General features: G+C 45.6%; 1 protein-coding gene across 1 annotated transcript in view; it reads right to left on the reverse strand.

Moving 5' to 3' along the window:
* mettl26 (methyltransferase like 26) overlaps positions 1–22,607 on the reverse strand; it is a 55,922-nt gene that overhangs the window by 30,090 nt on the left and 3,225 nt on the right. Inside the window, exons 2-3 of the mRNA XM_038820439.1 lie at positions 13,160–13,322; positions 8,954–9,013 (exon numbers count right to left, since the gene is read on the reverse strand). Of these exons, the coding sequence (XP_038676367.1) occupies positions 8,954–9,013; positions 13,160–13,322 (223 nt within the window). The remainder of the gene's footprint in view (positions 1–8,953; positions 9,014–13,159; positions 13,323–22,607) is intronic.

A 22,607-nucleotide genomic window follows, 5' to 3' on the forward strand; every position in this document is an offset into this window, starting at 1 on the left:
CAGGAGCTCATAGGGGAACATGCATCCCATCGATCACCTCCTGGACCTGGGACATGGTGGCGATGGCAGCGAACCCCACTGCCCAGGCATCCTGGGGGGGCTCGGTCCACATAGAAATGGATATATTGGGCCACCGTGACGGCGCAGATGCATCTATGCACCGAGCTCTGAGAGATCCCGGATAGGTCCCCACTCGCTCGGTGCCTGGAAGGATCCTGTGGCATAAATGTTCAGGGTCACCGGGATGACCACGGAGAGCAGGTGTCCGCCCCCATTCCCCCACAGTCCCAGGTGTGCCATCATCTGGCAGACATGTCACACTATCTCCCTGCTCAGCCTGAGTCTTCGACCGCATGCCCAGTCCGGTAGGTCCTCGAATGAAAGGCGTTGCCAGTACACACGAGACCACATGCGGTGCTTCCTTTGCACCTCCTCCTCAGCCTATTGGGCGGCTGGCTCTCCATCCTGGGTGGCTGCTGCCTGTTCCTCTGGGGCACGCTTTGCTGCTCCAGTTTCCTCCTCCTCAAGCAGCTCCAGCCGCAGGGCATCCCCCAGGGCTGCAACGACAAGCACGAAGGCCACCATTGTTGGTTGAATTCCAATGTCCATTGTCTGCAGGGGGTGAAAGATATGTTAGCATGGTGCGTACCCCGTGCCCAAACAAGTCCAATGGGCTTGTGACCCAGCTTGGCACTGCGGACTCTGCCCGCCGCCCCCCCCCATCTCCTCAACCCTTGCCCCGTAGATGCCCTGCAACATGGGGGCCTCTGGCCCTGGCGCCTGTCCCTGCTGCCAGCGGTACTGTCAGCTGGCGCTACCCTTGCGAGCAGTACACTCCGCAGCCTCCGCACGGCACCCTCATAGGGGCGAAAGTGGGCGTTGCTCTTGAGTGGCCGCGTGATGCACCGCCAGCTGGTGGCGGCCGGTTGGGTGGTGGGGGGTATGGCAGTGGGTAGGGTGGTGGGAGCACCCATACGGTCAGTGTCACTCTGCAGAACCCGGGGCTAAGGTGGGTGGTCAGTGCAGTGGGCAGCAAGATGGTTGCCTTGCAAGCCACGGCAATGGTGGTCCGTGCCTGGAGACGGCCCCAATCCAGTAGGGGATCACCCCAGTCACTCGGCCCATTCCCCCATTACCCCCTCCCCCTGCAGCCAGCCTGGCCAGTGTTCGGCCCGGCAGCCCACAGTCATGCCTCTCGTGTCCTACCTCCTCTCTCTCCCTCATCAGTCACGATGCCGGTTTCATGATTTTTAAACCCAACAGGTTTGTTTCAAACACTAGCTTTCGGAGCACTGCTCCTTCCTCAGGTGATGCACCGCCAGCTGGTGGCGGCCGGTTGGGTGGTAGGGGGTGTGGCAGAGGGTGGGGTGGTTCACCTGAGGAAGGAGCAGTGTTCCGAAAGCTAGTGTTTGAAACAAAGCAGTTGGACTTTAACCTGGTGTTGTAAGACTTCTTGCTGTGCTCACCCCAGTCCAACACCGGCATCTCCACATCATGGGCGGAATTCTCCACAGGGAGCCGAATTTGTGAAGGTCGTCGTGAACTCGGCCGATGTTGACGACGGACTCGGAGCCCGCTCCCCGCACCTAATTCACCCCCACCTGGGGGGCTAGGAGCAGGCCTCCGTCTTTCTCGGCAGCGACCTCGTCGCGCCGAGAATGACGCGGGTCCGGCCCATTTGTGAAGTCATCCACGCATGCGCGGGTTGCCGGTTCCAACCCGCGCATGCGCGGTTGACTTCATCGCGCAGACGGCACAAACCCGCGCATGCGCGGTGGCCGTCTTTCTCCTCAGCCGCCCGGCAAGACGTGGCGGCTTGATCTTGCCGGGCGGCGGAGGGGAAAGAGTGCATCTGTTTCGGACGCTGGTCCGACGATCGGTGGGGACCGATCGCGGGCCTGTCCCCTCCCGAGCACAATCGTGGTGCTCCCGTCCCAATCGGGCCCCTAGATGCCCCAAACGGGCATCTGGCGCCCGTTTCACGAATGTAGCGACCAGGTGTGGTTGCTGCCATGTTGAAACGGGCGTGAAGGGCAGGCTGCTCGGCTCATCAGGCTCGGAGAATCGCCGTTCGCAGTGAAAAACGGTGAGCGCCGATTTTCCGAGCCCGGGGGGGCGGGGGAGAACCACGGGGGGGCGCCAGGGGGGCGTAAAAAATGTCGGGGGGCCCTCCGCGATTCTCCCAGGCCACATGGGGAGCGGAGAATTCCGCCCCATGATTTTTAAAAGCACAAGTGAATGGTGCCGTCGGGAATTCGGCCCATCGGAGGTGGAGAATCGCTGAGGCCCTGGAGAACACAGAGTGGTCAGGCCCACTAATGACATGCAAACAGTGTTCACTGTACATGCATTCCGGAACGCATTGGTGCCGCTGTGAAGGTGAGGGAGAATTGCGTTTTGCCGTCAAATTGGTGCCCGCTGCTATTTCGGCATCGGAACCGATTCTCCACCTAATCGCACTTCCCGTTTTCGGCTTCGGCCGACGGAGAATCCCGCCCTCATTTTTAACTTTTCATTGTGGCATAAAACAGCACAGAACATGGTAGAAATAGGTTCAAGGATTTTGCAGACAAGTCAGAGGAAGGTTGATCATTTGTTAAAAAAGGAAAATCGGGCATTGAAGGTGGGCATTTTAAGGAAGAGGTTTAAAAAGGCGGTGAAATTGGCAGATAGCCTTTGGGAAATACTTGAGCAAGGTGGGGGGATGATTCGTAGGAGCTGTGCTGGGAGCAGCTGGTAGGCTTCATGGAACAAGAATGTCTGATAAGGAATGGGGGCAGATAGGCAAGAAGCTGCAGAACCTGGGGTTGAGGACTGAGCTGTGCTCAGTCGAGAATAGTGGGCAGAGAGCCAAGGCTCATAATGAGAAGAGATATGTAAAATTAACTTTCCGTATTAAAATGTTGCCAATTTCTTCAGTGTTCTATTGTGGAGAAACAAAGTAGCAATTGACAACTTAAAGAGGAAGTCTAGCTTCAAAATTACCTTTTAAAAATGTTTCAAAGTCACTATTGAAACATTTGAGCGTGAATGCTTTCTTTACATACTGACAATTTTAGCAAAAGGAATCAGTCAACTTCAAAAAATAGGAACCGCATAGTGGCGCAGTGGTTAGCACTGCTGCCTCACGGCGCTGAGGTCCCAGGTTCGATCCCGGCCCCGGGTCACTGGCCGTGGTGAGTTTGCATGTGTCTGTGTGGGTCTCACCCTCACAACCCAAAGATATGCAGGGTACATCCCCACTTTAGCACAGGGCTAAATCGCTGGCTTTGAAAGCAGACCAAGGCAGGCCAGCAGCACGGTTCAATTCCCGTACCAGCCTCCCCGAACAGGCGCCGGAATGTGGCACTAGGGGCTTTTCACAGTAACTTCATTGAAGCCTACTTGTGACAATAAGCGATTTTCATTTCATTTTCAGGTGAATTGGCCACACTAAAAAAAATTGGATACTCTAAATTTATTTTTATAAACTTCAAAAAACAGAAAATTCTGCACATTTATAAGAAGGAAAACTGAAGATCCAATAGAAATTATCATTCTAATTTTACAAAATAAAGTCTGTTCTTGGCTTCTTAATGCACTGCCCTGCGAGAAAATAAACTATACAGACCAGAAAGTTCCAGGTTCATGCTGGATTAGCAGTTTCAGCCAAGACACAAATGCTGAGAGGTTGTTTCCCCTTGAGGGAGAGTCTAGGACCAGAGGGCATAATCTCAGTGTAAGGGGTCGCCCATTTAAGACAGAGACGAGGAGGCATTTCTTCTCTCAGAAGGTAGTGAATCTGTGGAATTCTTTACCGCAGAGGGATGTAGAAGCCGAGTTGTTAAAGAATGTTCAAAGCTGAGATAGACAGATTTTAATCAGTAAGTGGGGGGGGGGGGGGGGGGGGGGGGGGGGGGGGGGGGGACACAGTGGTTAGCACTTTGTCTCACAGTGTCAGAGAGCCCGGTTCATTTCTGGCCTTGGATGACTGTGTGGAGTTTGCACGTTCTCCCCATGTCTGCGGGGCTTTCCACCGAGTACTCCGGTTTCCTCCCACAGTCCAAAGATGTGCAGGTTATGTGGGGTTACAGGGATAGGGTGGGGGAGTGGGCCTAGGTAGGGGGCTCTTTCAGAGGGTCAGTGCAAACCCGATGGGTTAAATGCCTTCCTTCTGCACGATTGGGATTCGAAGAAGCTTATTACCACCTTCTCAAGAGCAATTTGGAATGGGTAACAAATAGGATTGGTTAATTAATAGAAAGCAAAGAGTGGGGATTAATGGGTGTTTCTCTGGTTGGCAATCAGTAGCTAGTGGTGTCCCTCAGAAATTAGTGTTGGGCCCACAATTGTTCACAATTTACATAGATGATTTGGAGTTGGGGACCAAGTGCAATGTGTCCAAGTTTGCAGACGACACTAAGATGAGTGGTAAAGCAAAAAGTGCAGAGGATACTGGAAATCTGCAGAGGGATTTTGATAGTTTAAGTGAATGGGCTAGGCGCTAGGGTCTGGCAGATGGAATATAATGTTGACAAATGTGAGGTTATCCATTTTGGTAGGAATAACAGCAAAAGGGATTATTATTTAAATTATAAAATATTAAAACATGCTGCTGTGCAGAGGGACCTGGGTGTCCTAGTGCATCAGTCGCAAAAAGTTGGTTTACAGGTGCAACAGGTGATTAAGAAGGCAAATGGAGTTTTGTCCTTTATTGCTAGAGGGATGGAGTTTAAGACTCGGGCAGTATACTGCAACTCTATAAGGTGTTAGTGAGGCCACACCTGGAGTATTGTGTTCAATTTTGGTCTCCTTACCTGAGAAAGGATGTACTGGCACTGGAGGGTGTGCAGAGGAGATTCACTAGGTTAATCCCAGAGTTGAGGGGGTTGGATAACAAGGAGAGGTTGAGTAGACTGGGACTGTACTCGTTGGAACTTAGAAGGATCTTATAGAAACATTTAAAATTATGAAGGGAATAAATAGGATAGATGCGGGGAGGTTGTTTCCACTAGCGGGTGAAAGCAGAACTAGGGGACATAGCTTCAAAATAAGGGGAAGTAGATTTAGGACTGAGTTTAGTAAGAACTCCTTCACCCAAAGGGTGGTGAATCTATGGAATTCCCTGCCCAGTGAAGCAGTTGATGCTCCTTCATTAAATGTTTTCAAGATAAAGTTAGATAGTTTTTTGAAGAATAAAGGAATAAAGGGTTATGGTGTTCAGGCGGGAAAGTGGAGCTGAGTCCACTAGAGATCAGCCATGATCTCATTGAATGGCGGAGCAAGCTCGAAGGGCCAGGTGGCCTACTCCTGCTCCTAGTTCTTATGTTCTTTAAATGCTGACCTAGCCAGTGATGCCCATATCCCATAAACTAATTTTAAAAATACTGTTTTATGCTTTATCACCAAATATAAGCACAGTGAATATGTGTCCCGTCCACTTCCTCTGAGTAACACAAAATAAAATCGCTGAAAAACGACTTAAAAGAACCATACTCAAGCATTTAATATTATAATTGGTGCACACCAGCAAGTTTTTAAATTAAATGTGTGTAAATATATAAACTTTTAAAAACATGTCTACTATTGCCCGTCTTCCGAAGAAAATTAGTGAAATTTCAGGGGTTTTCCCAGACCAGGAGCAAACTGGTGGAATCTCAATGTCGGCTGGGGAATGTGGCCATTTTTGAGGGTGATGGTTGATTCGGGCAAATTGAATCTTGAACCAACGTCAAAGTTAGCAGGAGAGATGGAGGCAAGTGGTTTGGGCATAACCCATGTTGGGAATTTTTGTGCTGGTTTGGCTGATTCAGATGGCTTGCGCTGATATTAGTGCGGTAGCCAGCAGAAATTATATCCACTTCTGAGTTCATTGATAAAGGGATCAGAGAGTACAGATACAGTAAACCTACTGCTTCTGGTGGAGGAACCCAGAACAAGGGGCACAATCTCAAAATTGGAGCAAGGACATTGAAAAATTAAGTGCTTTTAAACTCTAAGGGGAATATAAATTCTGAAGGGCCCCCTTCCCCAAAAGGCGGTGGAAGCGGAGTCAATTTCAATTTTCAAGGCATGAGTTTCAAGCGATACGGGGTGGTAAAACAGAACTAGGGTACAGATCAGTCACGATCCAAGAGCATAACAAAATAAATAGGAGTGAACTGCTCTACCACTTAATACAATCATGCCCCATCTTACATCTCAGCTACACCTTCCCACCATATCCATTGTCTCTAAACTCCCTGAGTGTCCAAAAATCTATCCATCTCTGTCACAAATATAGCCAACAACTGATCAAGCATGGTTCTCTGGAGTAGGAGTTCCAAGAATATTTTTTAATGTATTTCAAATAAATTAAATGTATTTTTTCATGGATTGTGGGTGTCGCTGGCTGGGCCAGCATTTGTTACCCATCCCTAATTGCCCTTCAACTGAGTAGACTATTTCAGAGTACAGTTAAGAATCAAACACATTGCTGTGGGTCTGGAATCCCATGGAGGCCAGACCAAGTAAGGACAGCAGATTTCCTTCTCTGAAGGGCATTAGTGAACCAGATGGGTTTTTACAACAATCGACAATGGTTTCATGATCACCATTACTGAGACTAGCTTTTAATAATACTAATAATCTTTATTATTGTCACAAGTCGGCTTACATTAACACTGCAATGAGGTCACTGTGAAAATGCCCTAGTCGCCACTTTCTGGCGCCTGTTCGGGTACACAGGGAGAATTCAAAATGTCCACATTACCTAATGGCATGTCTTTTGGGACCTATGGGAGGAAACCGGAGCATCTGGAGGAAACCCACGCAGACACTGGGAGAATGTGCACACTCTTTACAGACGGTGACCCAAGCCGGGAATCGAACCTGGTGCTGTGAAGTAACAGTGCTAACCACTGTGCTGCCCTACTGAATTTAAATTCCACCAGTATCTCACCATTAAAAAAAACATTCTGCTTTATAATTTCTCCAAAGTAGGTAGCTTCCCACCTCGCCACATTATATTCCATTTGCAACATTCTTTCTCACTCACTTAACCTATCTAGATCTCTTTGCATCCTCCTCATGGCTTACTTTCCCACCTAGCTTTGTATCATCAGTAAATTTGGATATATTACCTTTCGTCCCCTCATCTAAATCATTGATGTAAACATTGGTAAAGTGATGTAAAATAGCTGAGAACTAAACAGTATACCATCAGTTACAGCCTACTAACCCGTAAATTACTCGTTTATTTCTACTCTTGGTTTTCTGATCAGTAACTAATCCTCAATCTATGCCGATATATTATCCCCACTCCCAAAGGCCGTAATTTTGTGTAATAACTTCTTGTTTGGCACCTTATGAAATGCTAAATTCTGTAGAAGGGTTATATGGTATTGTAGTCAATTAGGAGCCCTGAAAAGGGGAGTCAAAAGTAGTTTATTTCCTACTCATAGTTAGGAAATACAACGACTGAGCAACACTCCAAAATCCCAGCCGGGACTATCCTGAGATGCCAGCTCTTTCATGGGCCGTCTTTTACCTTGGGGAATTAACGAGCCCGCTGTTGGGCCTCTGTATTTCCCCACGAGTAGATCAATCAGGCCGTCCCCGTGGGTCTCATGGGGGTTATAACATATGGACTCAAAGCGTTAACTCTGTTTCTCTCTCCAGAGGTGCTGCCAGACCTGCTGAGTTTATCCAGGATTTTCTGTTTTTATATATTATATGCCCCTGATAAATTTTGTCAATGAACTTTATAATAGATTTGTAAAACAGTTTTATAAACTGTGCTAGCTTTGCCCAATCATATCATGATTTTCTAAGTTACCATGTCGCTGATAATAGACCAAAATATTTTCCTGTGACTGATGTCAGGCTAACCAGTCTGTAGCTCCTGTTCTCTATCCCTTCTTTCTCGAACAGCAGGGTTATATTTTGTTGCCTTCCAATCCACACAGACTGTACTGGAATCCAGTGAGTTCTAGAAGGCCAAAAGCCATTAATCCACCATATCTGCAGCTGCATCTTTTAAAGCTCAGGGATACAGGCCATTAGGTCCAAACTTGAGGGACTAAACAGCCTATTCCTGTTCCTATGCACGTTTCTTTATGTGATTTTTATGGAACTGAGAGGGTGAATGCTCCACATGGTGCCACAAGATTGTATGGGCCCTTTCCCCAAATCACACCATTCCAAAAGTGTCCCTGTAGGATCAGCTCTACTGAGGAGCATGCATGTGTTCTTGCCCCATTCACCTGATTTGATTTGATTTATTGTCACATGTATTAGTATACAGTGAAAAGTGTTGTTTCTTGCACGCTATACAGACAATGCATACCATGCATAGGGAAGGAAGGAGGGACTACAGAGTTACAGTCATAACTAGGATGTAGAGAAAAGATAACATTGCTAGAGAGTTTAAAACAGTTAGAATGAAGTTTTAGAAGCATAGAACGAGAGCAAAAGATAGAATTAGAGGGTATGCTGGGCACAGCTTGCAAGAAGTCACCTCTCTCCGGCGCCATCTTGGATTCATCCAATGAGATGCCATCTGCACTGTTGAAGAACTCACCAATTTTGTGACACCTAATCAACAACATTTTTCAGGCTTCCACCAATGACACCAAGTAGGGCAATATCCCACTCACCACATATACGCGGAACATGAGAATCACTCTCAATATTTGAGGTTTCAAGGTTGTCTTTACTCCACCTACAGTACTGCTTATGTATTTAGTTCAATGACTCAGACTCAAAATAACCTGCGCAAAGACACACGACAAGGCTCTCAGTGTTTGCATTATAAACTTCCTTCCGTTTGGAGTACAGTGTCGTACGTCACTTCTCTTAAAATAAATGACTGTGGGGTAGAGAAAATAATGTAAAACATAATTTATTTCCTGTATTAATAACGTGATAATGATGGATATGACGGAGGCAATAAATATCTCCATTGTCATCAAATCCAATCTCATGGATGACTTACCCCGTAAGTGACGAGGAAGGCCTTTGGTTTTAATAATTGACCAACACCCTTGAACAGACCCTGCAGGAAACAGAGGAGTGCAAATAATTACAATGTAATCGTGTTAAATACAATAATTGTTTTTTTTCCCAAAACATCTTTTCATCTTTCCTTCCCAACTTCTCTGTTGAGCACAGTGAGAATTATTTAGTTGGTGTCATCTTTGTTCAAAACTAAGCTTTCAGAGGAGATGTCTTGAGAGAGTGGGAATGTGTATGGCCCTCGCTTAGCAATGTCAAGGCAGTTGTGAGTTATGTCCTTGGCTCAAAGCGAGAGGGAAAACCCCAAAGACAGATGGCATAGGGTTATATAAACAGTATTTAGAGAGGTAAAGAGAGAGACTGCAAAATTTTTTGCCTACGGTTTATTACATCTTATTGGCAATAATTGGAAAAATCCACAACCAATCATTAACAGCAGTAGATACAGGTGCTGCAGATCCCAGAAACTGGTGTTGACAGAATCCTGTCCTAGCTCTTGACTGAGCAGTTGAAGTGCCAAATACCTTGCCTATTTTTGTAAAAACATCTTCAAGGATGCAATCATTTGCTGCAGTAAGTCACCAATAAAATTGTTTGCCAAGTACAACAATAAGGACTTCAAACGGCAGAGAGAATCACAGAGTTTATCTGATGAAAATGGAATTTCCGTGCATTAATTTTGGATATTTGGTATGCATGTCTCTTAAAAAGTGTTGGCAACCAACCTCAAAGTAGATCAAAGCATTTCACTGACAATCCTGGCTCACAGCTAGAGAATTACCAATTTTTATACTTGCATTTCTCCTGCAACGTAAAATGCAATTTCCAATTGTTACCATATGTGAAGACTAGTTTGAAAATGTAGATATGGAAATATGATTGTTGAAAGCCACTAAACAGTACAGAGCAGCTTCATAGATATAGGTTGGAGATTGAGAGCCATTCACACATTGAGGTGTTAAAGAGGGAAGCATTTCTTCAATAAGAAATGCAGACTTCCCCCAAAACATCTGTGGATGCAAGGTCAATTGGAATTTTCAAGACCAAATTATTACATGTTTATTACAGGTAAGTGTATCTAATGATATAAATAAAAGACAGGTAAATTACATTTTGGTAATTATCAATCTAACTGAATGGTGGAACAAGGTAGAGAGACTGAATTGACCTTCTCCAGTCCTATGTAAATCCAACAGCAGAATTGTGAAATTGAATTCACTCACTGCATGTGTTAGCACCAGAAAAATAATCACAAAAGCTCAAATGTCATCAAAACGGAGTTAATTCACGAATGCCCTTCAGGACGATGAGCCTGTGGTCCGCATGCAAGCCCTGCTCATTACATACTTGATCTTTGAAGTGGCTGTGTGAGTGACCCTTTTGAAAACAATCACCTACCAAACATCAAAACTAAAGATAGGAAAGGATGGACCTCTTGACGTAGGCCCAACAAAGCAGAACCAACTTCGGCAATGTCAGTCCATTCAATCCTCAAAGTTCTCCTCACTAACAAGCTAATGATAGTTGTACTCTGTGAGCACATTTTATGGGCCATGTATATAATGTGTAAAATGCACCAGAGCAACTCACTAATCTTAAATTGCCATATGCTCCCAAACAACTAATGTTAATTTTCTGAAGTGGAAAAAAATGTACTCTTTGTTATAACCAGTGAAGGAGAATAGATTACATTAAAGAGAACACAGGAATCTTTTAGCGATGCACAAATAGTCAAAAGAGGGGTAGAGCTGATTCTATACCAAAAATTAAATCATCATAAAAGGCAGAGAGAATCTCTCCAAATGGAGAAAATCAAATTCGCCATCCGAGGGTCAGGCGACGGCTTCCACAGAACGTGGGAGCCATTCACCCAATTGTTCCGGAACCTGTTTGTGGCCAACAAACAAGCGGAAGAATTGGCAGGTAGCCAAGAATCAGGAGAAAGTAGCCAAAGCATGAGAGGGAGAGATAGACCGGGAAGGGGTGGGGGGGGGGGGGGGGGGGGGGGGCGCAGATAAACCTAAGAGGAAAGAAAGGCGAACCACAGGAGGGAGGGGGGGGGGGGGGGGGGGGGAGGGGGGGGGGGGGGGGAGGTTGGGGGGGGGGGGGGGGGGGACAGGGAACAAGAGAGGAGAACCAGGGAGGTAGAGGGGAAGCAGGGAAATGACAGCCGGAAGGAGGGCACGGATACGATAACGAACTTGGCATCTCCAGGAACAGAGAACAATGAGAATACAGGCAAAGGACGGGAGGAACGGCTGAAGCAGAGGTGAGCGCGAGACGACAACGGCCCACCCCCAATTGCCCTTGAACTTGTTCGGCCATTTCGGAGAGCATCTAAGAGTTATCAATATTTTTAAAACTTCATTCATGGTATGGGCCTGTGGAGGCTAGGCCAGCATGTTCTGGCAGAGCTTAAAGTGGTGAAGCTGCTCAGACCAGACAGGGTGCACCCTAGGTTGCTGAAGGGATTCAGGGTGAAAATTGCAAAGACTCTAACCGCAATCCTTTAATCTTCATAAACCATGGGATTGGACTTTAAATGCAAGTTATTCTAAGCTGACTACCTTGACTGAATTCTTCAATAAAGTAACCAATGAGGGTAGTATGGTTGATGTTGTATATATGAACTTTTAAAAGATGCTTGACTAAGAACCACATATTAGACTTGTTCGTAAAATTGAAGCATATAGAATAAAGGAAGCCGTGGTCAGCACTGTTGTTTCACAGCTCCAGGGTCCCAGGTTTGATTCCTGGCTTGGGTCACTGTCTGTGCAGAATCTGCACGTTCGCCCCGTGTCTGTGTGGGTTTCCTCCGGGTGCTCCAGTCTCCTCCCACAGTCTAAAGATGTGCAGGTTAGGTTGATTGACCATGATAAACTGCCCTTAGTGTCCAAAAAGTTTAGATGAGGTTACTGGGTTACGGGGATAGGGTGGAGATGTGGGTTTAAGTAGGATGCTCTTTCCCAGGGACGGTGCAGGCTCGATGGGCCGAATGGCCTCCTTTTGAACTGTAAATTCTATGATTCAATGATAGAGCAGTGGGGAGTAGTAGGGACAGTTGTTTTTCAGACTGAAGGGAAGCATTCAGTCCCCAGCGATTGGTATCAATTCAACTGCTCTTTTATACTATATATTAGTAACATCGACTTGTATAAAAAGGACATTTTTCAAAGTTTGCAGATGACACAAAAACTCAGAAATGTGGGCTACAATTCTATGTTTCAGACTCTACATGCTCCTGCCAGCGGAGAATCGGGACTGGTTTCCAAAGGAGCTGGGAATAGAGCCCAGCTAAGAGTCTCCATCCTTAACCTTGTGAGAGCTTGTGAATTCCGTCGGAATTGTTTGTGGACAGCACAGTGGTTAGCACTGCTGCCTCACAGCGCCAGGGACATAGAACATAGAACAGTACAGCACAGAACAGGCCCTTCGGCCCTCGATGTTGTGCCGAGCAATGATCACCCTACTCAAACCCACGGATCCACCCTATACCCGTAACCCAACAAACCCCCCCCTTAACCTTACTATTTAGGACACTACGGGCAATTTAGCATGGCCAATCCACCTAACCCGCACATCTTTGGACTGTGGGAGGAAACCGGAGCACCCGGAGGAAACCCACGCACACACGGGGAGGACGTGCAGACTCCGCACAGACAGTGACCCAGCCGGGAATCGAACCTGGGACCCTGGAGCTGTGAAGCATTTATGCTAACCACCATGCTACCGTGCTGCCCTGGGTCAAATTCCGGTCTTGGATGACTGCCTGTGTGGAATTTGCACGTTCTCCCCGTGTCTGCGTGGGTTTCCTCCGGGTGCTCCAGTTTTCTCCCACAGTCCAAAGATATGCAGGTGAAGTGGATTGGCTATGCTAAATTGCCCCTTAGTGTCCAAAGAAGTGTAAGTTAGGTGGGTTGACCATGGTCAATGTGCAGGATTGTGTGGTTAGGGTGGGGGAGTGGGCCTGGGTGGAGAGCTTTTTCGGAGGATCGGTGCAGACCTGATGGGCCAAATGGCCTTCTTCTGCACTGCAGGGATTTTATGATTCTACTTCAGTCCATAATTTCATTATTCAACTGAATGACTGCATTAGGTGATCTTGCGCACGTGCAGTTCAACTTTGTTCTTTGGGAATGACAGCTATAGAACAGAATGATTTCACACAGATGAATAGAACACTCACCTCAGTGCACTTTATCTCTGTGATGTGAATCATGTTAATATTTACAATAAGATCAAAGGAGTTTGGCTTCAATCCTCCCCAGGTCTCCCAGCTCTGCGAACAGTCAATGTTAAGCGGCTGCTTTACATTCTCCACTCTCGTCGCTGCAATATATGCTGAAATGCTATTAAAAAAACACATGTTTAGGTATGTCTTTTCATAAGGCAACCATGCTAGATAATGAGTATGCTGCTGGGAAAGACACAATGCAATAGCAATTCAATTTAGACATTCACATGATCATCTCTGCATCAAATTTAATCCATAAATTTAGCAATTACAAGTCTTGCATTTAGTGCATTCTCTTAGCGCATATATAAATGCACATTAACCTTCAAAGTATCATGACAGACACCCTGATGTCTGTCAAATTTAGCAGATGGTGATTGCTTGAGCCACTTAAGCTAAGTATAATAATTCACTCAAACAAAAGCGGACAGAAAAAGCCACCATCAACCAACAAGCTACATAGCTCCAAGCAATCAAGATCACTCAATTTTTTCCAATTTCTTATTAGTTTCTCATACACCTGACTGCCCACACGCAAAAGGAAAACGAAGGGAAAAACAGAGAGACAGCAAGCATGGGAGTTTTGGCTGGAATTCTCTGGCCGTTCGCTGGCGGCGGGATTCTTTGGTCCCGCCAGCAGTGCACCTCCGCCCGCGGATTTCCTGGCGGCGTGGAGTGGCTTCAATGAGAATTACCATTGACAGCGGAAGCCCACCCACGATTACAGACCATGAAAGATTTTTGGTCCATGTGCAATGTCTTGGAAGATCAACTATATTCTTTGAAATAGTACTACAAGATTGTTTCCGACTATCGAAGAGCGCATACAGGGTCTTGATTTAACATCGGATCTGATGGCATCTCTAACAGTACTGCAGTCCCTCAATACTGCACTGTCTTTGTACTCAAGGCTGGTGCGGGACTTGATCTCACAAAAACTGACTCAGAGGCACGACTGCTGCCCACTGAGCCATTGGATGGACTGATTGGGCCAGATTGCCAGTTTCTGTGCTGTATATCCTGTGTGTAATACAACACATTGTACTTTATATGGCATACAGCATATTTTTTTCATGCTGGGAAAAACACTACAGGAGATTTGCTATTGTAATGTAATAAAGATTTTTAATGCTCGAAAAACTCAGCAGGTCTGTGGCGAGAGGAAACAGTTAACACGCAAGTTCCTCTGGCTTCCCCGTGGTGCGTTTCTCAGTGGCGTGGGGTGGCCCACTGTTGGTCGGCGGCGGGATCTTTTGGTCCCGTTGCTGTCACTGGAACTGACCATTGAAGCCACCCCACGCTGCTGGGGAACCTGGGGTGGGGGGGGGACAATAACCATATCAAATATAAAAAACGGTTTACGATGGTCACAATCTAAAGCTGTTGAACTCAACTTAGTCCTGAGGGCTGTAACGTGCACAACCAGAAGATGAGATGCTTCCTTTAGGCTCATTGTTACAATTGGCAGTCATATATATATATTGGTGTTTGGCACACTTTCGTAACCTTGTGTCTGCCTCATGAAAGTCAATTCTCTATATAGTTTACTTAATAAAATTAACTTCTCTCTATGATATTAGATTGTTCTTTTCAGTCCTAATTTTAAGATTAGGGGAGGAAAAATTAGTCCATTTCAGTAATGAAGATTTCTCAATCATTTACCCTGCAGGGTATGATGCATGTAATACTTGTATCAACCACTTTTCAAAAACTGTATTCATATAAGACATAACCAGCAAGGATATATATTTGAAACAAATGCTTAATGACAAAACCTTTATACAGGGGTATTCCTTCAAATTGGGTGATCTATAAACCCCTCCAAGTTCTTCTCGGTTCCTCCCACTATTTCATTGTCGATTGTGTGAGGTAACCTGAAGCTTGCCACAGACTGTAAATTGTCCAACGCACCGACTCAACCACTTTTCATCAAGACAAAGTGTTGCTAACCTTGAAATGCAAAGGTTATTATGGAGGAGGGATGAATCTTTTATGACTACCCATAATTTACGAGTAAATTCAACAATTGATATCAATCTATATATTTTTTAAATCAAAATAATTCTAGGGGAGCAGAAAATCTTTTTTTCAATGCATAATAACAGATTAAGCTACAGGTTGTTAGACAGACACAAAAACAGAAAATGCTGGAAATACTCAGCAGGTCAGGCATTATCTGTGGAATGAAAAACAAAGTCAATGTTTCAGGTCAATGACCTTTCATCAGATCTGGGAGATGAAAACAGATATTGAGTAAGGAGAGAGGAAGGGAAATGGAAGGAGGAAAGATCAAAACAAAATGCCTGTGATAATGTAGAAAGCAGGAGACATTAAATAACAAAGAGATGATGGCACAAAGTAAAGGGGAATGATAAAACAGGCAAAGAACCAGAAGATGGTTCTAGAGGAGGTGTAAATGGGAACAGCAGACTCATAAACAGCAACCGCTGGTGGAAAAAAAGATATTGTTAGGATTTGAAATTGCTGAACTCGATTTTGAAGCCAAAAGTCTATAAAATATATAATCAACAGTTGAGGTGCTGTTTCTCAAGCTTCTGTGGCACTTCATTGAAAAATGCATTAAGATGCTCAGGTCAGAGTGAGAGTGGGACAGAGAATTAAGATGACAGCAGACTGGGAGTTCAGAGTCACACTTTATTTTATTCATTCATGGATGTTGGCCTCGCTGGCTAGCCCAGCATTTATAACCCATCCCTAAATGCCCTGAAGAAGGAATGTGGTGAGCCACCTTCTAGAACCACTGCAGTCCATGTGGTCCAGGTACACCCGCAGTGCTGTCTTGAAGGGAGTTCTAGGATTTTGACCCAGTGACAGCGAAGGAACGGCGATAGATTTCCAAATCAGGATGGTGAGTGACTTGAAGGGCAACGTGTAGACTCCGGGCAGCATGGGGGCACAGCGGTTAGCACAGCTGCCTTGCAGCGCCAGGAACCCAGGTTGAATTATGGCCTTGGGGACTGTCTGTGTGGAGTTTGCACTTTCTCCCTGTGTCTGCGTGGGTTTCCTCCAGGAGTTCTGGTTTCTTCCTACAGTGCAAATATGTGCAGATTAGGTGGATTTGCCATGCTAAATTGCCCCTTAGTGTCCAAGGAAATACAGGCTAGGTTAATTGGATAGGGTGTGGGAGTGGGCCTGGGTAGGGTGTTCTTTCAGAGGGTCGGTGCAGACACAATAGGCCGAATGGCCTCCTTCTGCACTGTAGGGATTCTAATAGAGAAGTTCCACAAATCGGTCACCCAATTTGTGTTTCGTTTATCTGACATATATATAAGCAATAATAAAATAAACTTGTCAAAATTTTTTTTAAATGCCTTTCTTCAAAACCCTAGCCTTTTTACTCGTACACGGAATAGCACACACAAATATGATGTTACATATATTGGATTATAAACATTTGGAAATTTAAGGGTTAAAAGCCTGGGCTGGAGCCTGTTTGACTGCAGTAGTCATGTTTTTAAAAGAATCTTGTTTTGCAAGACCAGAAAGCTTTTAAGAGCCAGAGATAAATTGACCATTGTAGAAGCCTTAATTCGAAAAAAATGAATTGGGTAGTCTAAATGTTTTTTTAAAATATAAATTTGGAGTACCCAATTCATTTTTTCCAATTAAGGAGCAATTTAGTGTGGCCAATCCACCTAGCCTGCACATCTTTGGGTTGTGGGGCAAAACCCACGCAACAGTGGAGAATGTGCAAACTTCACACGGACAGTGACCCAGGGCCGGGATCGAACCTGGGACCTCGGCATCTTGAGGCAGCAATGCTAACCACTGCGCCACCATGCTGCCCTCTCTAAAAAAAAATTTTTTTTTTAAAATAAAATCTTGTTTTAAAATAATAAATCCCTATTTTTTCATGCAATCACTCCTGGAGGAAAATATTCTTTCTGCACAGTCTGACAAAATAAACTAAATATTGGCCAATTCCCTCAGTATACCCGAACAGGCGCCGGAATGTGGCGACTAGGGGCTTTCCACAGAACTTCATTGCAGTGTTAATGTAAGCCTACTTGTGACAATAAAGATTATTATTATAAATATTGGGATTTTGGTTGAGTACCCTAGCCACTGTTGAGATTGTAATAAGACAAAACAGATAGAGAAACAGTTTGATTAGAGGTATTTTGAATCAAACAAGTTGTGTCTTTGAAGAACTCGCTGATTCAAAAAGTACAAAAAAACTAGAAACAAAATAATGAGTATTTAAAAAAACAAGCCCAATAATGCTATAGAGCATCACCATACAAATGTTGTAGTTACCTAGTAAAATATTCATTAAAATGTCACATTTTATCACTGTTCCATACACATAGGTATACATATTAAAAACATTATTCATCTTAATCTCTTGCAGGGAAAGTTACAAATGGCCTCTGCTGAAACGATATACGTGATGACTAACAAATGAGCCCGACAATGAACTGACATATTAGTGTAATTTTAACCTAATCAAGCATTGCCAGAACCTTTAGGAAAAAAATCAGATGTAGTCTGACCAAATACTTTCTGTACAGCATGGTAAACACCATAATGCAACAAACAGATTTATAAAACATCGACTTAGGGAAAGATATCTAGCATTTCCATGGATTTAATATTTAGGCAATTTAAAAAAAATACTTGTTCATGGGATGCGGATGTCACTGACTGGGCCAGCATTTGTTGCCCACCCCTAATTACCCTTGAACTGAGTGGCTTGCTCGGCCATTTCGTAATAGAGGGATACGGACCCCGGAAGTGTAGATAGATAGATAGAGAAATACAGCACAGAACAGGCCCTTCGGCCCACGATGTTGCGCCGAACTTTTGTCCTAGGTTAATCATAGAATTTTGGACAATTGTCATGGCCAATCCACCCAACCTGCACATCTTTGGACTGTGGGAGGAAACCGGAGTACCCGGAGGAAACCCACGCAGTCACGGGGAGGATGTGCAGACTCCACACAGACAGTGACCCAAGTCGAAATCGAACTTGGGACCCTGGAGCTGTGAAGCAATTGTGCTATCCACAATGCTACCGTGCTGCCCTTAAGAAGTTAACCTACACTCCCTTATTCTACCCTAATCCAAGTACCTATCCAATAGCCGTTTGAAGGTCCATAAATTTTCCGACTCAACTACTACCACAGGCAGTGCATTCCATGCCCCCACTACTCTCTGGGTAAAGAACCTACCTCTGACATCCCCTCTATATCTTCCACCATTTATCTTAAATTTATGTCCCCTTGTAATGGTGTGTTCCACCCGGGGAAAAAGTCTCTGACTATCTACTCTATCTATTCCCCTGATCATCTTATAAACCTCTATCAAGTCGCCCCTCATCCTTCTCTGTTCCAATGAGAAAAGGCCCAGCACCCTCAATCTTTCCTCGTATGACCTACTCTCCATTCCAGGCAACATCCTGGTAAATCTCCTCTGCACCTTTTCCAAAGCTTCCACATCCTTCCTAAAATGAGGTGACCAGAACTGCACACAGTACTCCAAATGTGGCCTGACCAAGGTTTTGTACAGCTGCATCATCACCTCACGGCTCTTAAATTCAATCCCTCTGCTAATGAACGCTAGCACACCACAGGCCTTCTTAACAGCTCTATCCACTTGAGTGGCAACTTTCAAAGAACAATGAACATAGACCCCAAGATCTCTCTGCTCCTCCACATTGCCAAGAACCCTACCATTAACCCTGTATTCCGCATTCAGATTTGTCCTTCCAAAATGGACAACCTCACACTTGTCAGGGTTAAACTCCATCTGCCACTTCTCAGCCCAGCTCTGCATTCTATCTATGTCTCTTTGAAGCCGACAACAGCCCTCCTCACTATCCACAACTCCACCAATCTTCGTATCATCTGCAAATTTACTGACCCACCCTTCAACTCCCTCATCCAAGTTGTTAATGAAAATCACAAACAGCAGAGGACCCAGAACTGATCCCTGCGGTACGCCACTGATAACTGGGCTCCAGGCTGAATATTTGCCATCCACCACAACTCTCTGTCTTCTATCGGTTAGCCAGTTTGTTATCCAACTGGCCAAATTTCCCACTATCCCATGCCTCCTTACTTTCTGCATAAGCCTACCATGGGGAACCTTATCAAATGCCTTACTAAAATCCATGTACACTACATCCACTGCTTTACCTTCATCCACATGCTTGGTCACCTCCTCAAAGAATTCAATAAGACTTGTAAGGCAAGACCTACCCCTCACAAATCCGTGCTGACTATCCCTAATCAAGCAATGCCTTTCCAGATGCTCAGAAATCCTATCCCTCAGTACCCTTTCCATTACTTTGCCTACCACCGAAGTAAGACTAACTGGCCTGTAATTCCCAGGGTTATCCCTATTCCCTTTTTTGAACAGGGGCACGACATTCGCCACTCTCCAATCCTCTGGTACCACCCCTGTTGACAGCGAGGACGAAAAGATCATTGCCAACGGCTCTGCAATTTCATTTCTTGCTTCCCATAGAATCCTTGGATATATCCCGTCAGGCCCGGGGGACTTGTCTATCCTCAGGTTTTTCAAAACGCGCAACACATCTTCCTTCCTGACAAGTATCTCCTCAAGCTTATCAGTCTGCTTCACGCTGTCCTCTCCAACAATATGGCCCCTCTCATTTGTAAATACTGAAGAAAAATACTTGTTCAAGACCTCTCCTATCTCTTCAGACTCAATACACAATCTCCCGCTACTGTCCTTAATCGGACCTACTCTCACTCTAGTCATTCTCATATTTCTCACATATGTGTAAAAGGCCTTGGGGTTTTCCTTGATCCTACCCGCCAAAGATTTTTCATGCCCTCTCTTAGCTCTCCTAATCCCTTTCTTCAGTTCCCTCCTGGCTATCTTGTATCCCTCCAGCGCCCTGTCTGAACCTTGTTTCTTCAGCCTTACATAAGTCTCCTTCTTCCTCTTAACAAGACATTCAACCTCTCTTGTCAACCATGGTTCCCTCACTCGACCATCTCTTCCCTGCCTGACAGGGACATACATATCAAAGACACGCAGTACCTGATCCTTGAACAAGTTCCACATTTCACTTGTGTCCTTCCCTGACAGCCTATGTTCCCAACTTCTGCACTTCAATTCTTGTCTGACAGCATTGTATTTACCCTTCCCCCAATTATAAACCTTGCCCTGTTGCTCGCACCTATCCCTCTCCATTACTAAAGTGAAAGTCACAGAATTGTGGTCACTACCTCCAAAAATGCTCCCCCACTAACAAATCTATCACCTGCCCTGGTTCATTACCAAGTACTAAATCCAATATGGCCTCCCCTCTGGTCGGACAATCTACATACTGTGTTAGAAAAGCTTCCTGGACACACTGCACAAACACTATCCCATCCAAACTATTTGATCTAAAGAGTTTCCACTCAATGTTTGGGAAGTTGAAGTCGCCCATGACTACTACCCTGTGACTTCTGCACCTTTCCAGAATCTGTTTCCCAATCTGTTCCTCCACATCTCTGCTGCTATTGGGGGGCCTATAGAACACTCCCAACAAGGTGACTGCTCCTTTCCTATTTCTAACTTCAACCCATATTACCTCAGTAGGCAGATCCCCCTCGAACTGCCTTTCTGCAGCTGTTATACTATCTCTAATTAACAATGCCACCCCCCCACCTCTTTTACCATCCTCCCTAATCTTGTTGAAACATCTATAACCAGGGACCTCCAACAACCATTTCTGCCCCTCTTCTATCCAAGTTTCCGTGATGGCCACCACATCGTAGTCCCAAGTACCGATCCATGCATTAAGTTCACCCACCTTATTCCTGATGCTTCTTGCATTAAAGTATACACACTTCAACCCATCTCCTTGCCTGCAAGTACTCTCCTTTGTCATTGTTACCTTCCCCACTGCATCACTACGTGCTTTGGCGTCCTGACTATCGTCTACCTTAGTTGCTGGACTACAGATCCGGTTCCCATTCCCCTGCCAAATTAGTTTAAACCCTCCCGAAGAGTACTAGAAAACCTCCCCCCCAGGATATTGGTGCCCCTCTGGTTCAGATGCAACCCGTCCTGCTTGTACAGGTCCCACCTTCCCCAGAATGCGCTCCAATTATCCAAATACCTGAAGCCCTCCCTCCTACACCATTCCTGCAGCCACGTGTTCAACTGCACTCTCTCCCTATTCCTAGCCTCGCTATCACGTGGCACCGGCAACAAACCAGAGATGACAACTCTGTCTGTCCTGGCCCTTAACTTCCAGCCTAACTCCCTAAACTTGTTTATTACCTCCACACTCTTTTTCCTACCTACATCGTTGGTACCAATGTGCACCACGACTTCTGGCTGCTCACCCTCCCCCTTCAGGATCCTGAAGACACGATCAGAGACATCCCTGGCCCTGGCACCCGGGAGGCAACATACCTTTCGGGAGTCTCGCTCGCGACCACAGAATCTCCTATCTATTCCCCTAACCATTGAATCTCCTATTACTATTGCTTTTCTATGCTCCCCCCTTCCCTTCTGAGCCCCAGAGCCAGACTCAGTGCCAGAGACCTGGCCGCTGGGGCCTTCCCCCGGTAGGTCATCCCCCCCAACAGCATCCAAAACGGTATACTTGTTTTGAAGGGGAATGGCCACGAGGGATCCCTGCACTGTCTGCCTGTTAGTTTTCTTTCCCCTGACTGTAACCCAGCTACTCTTGTCCAGTACCTTTGGTGTGGCTACCTCCCTGTAACTCTTCTCTATGACCCCCTCTGCCTCCCGGATGATCCGAAGTTCATCCAGCTCCAGCTCCAGTACCTTAACACGGTCTCTGAGGAGCTGGAGTTGGGTGCACTTCCCGCAGGTATAGTCAGCGGGGACACCAGTGGTATCCCTCACCACCCACATCCTACAGGAGGAGCATGCAACTGCCCTAGCCTCCATCCCCTCTTACTTTACAGAATTAGCTGCCCTGTGGACCAACTGGACCTCCGCCCTCCGACTCTGCTCCCAGTCAGCTGTACTCTAAACTCCTGGCTCCCTTCACGCTCTTTGATAAATATAGGAAATTAAATGTAAGGAGCACCTTACTCCCTCCTCACCTAACTCCCTCAGTCACCAAACTCTCACTGTAGCACTCAAATGCCACAAGCTCAGCACTCCCTCAGTCACCAAACTCTCACTGTAGCACTCAAATGCCACAAGCTCAGCACTCCCTCAGTCACCAAACTCTCACTGTAGCACTCAAATGCCACAAGCTCAGCACTCAGTGCAAACAAAGTCTGCACTGTATCTAGCCCCTATTTATACTGTGACTCTAGCTTCTAAAAACTGGCCTAATGCAATTAACTAATTAACAAGCTCCAGCTGCAAGTAAGTCCAAGTAGAACCTTGTTTAAAGCTGATTCAAAATTCACCTTCTTATAGACCAAACAGCAAC

The sequence above is a fragment of the Scyliorhinus canicula genome, chromosome 15 (genome assembly GCF_902713615.1).
Source record: "Scyliorhinus canicula chromosome 15, sScyCan1.1, whole genome shotgun sequence".
Lineage (NCBI taxonomy): Eukaryota > Metazoa > Chordata > Chondrichthyes > Carcharhiniformes > Scyliorhinidae > Scyliorhinus > Scyliorhinus canicula.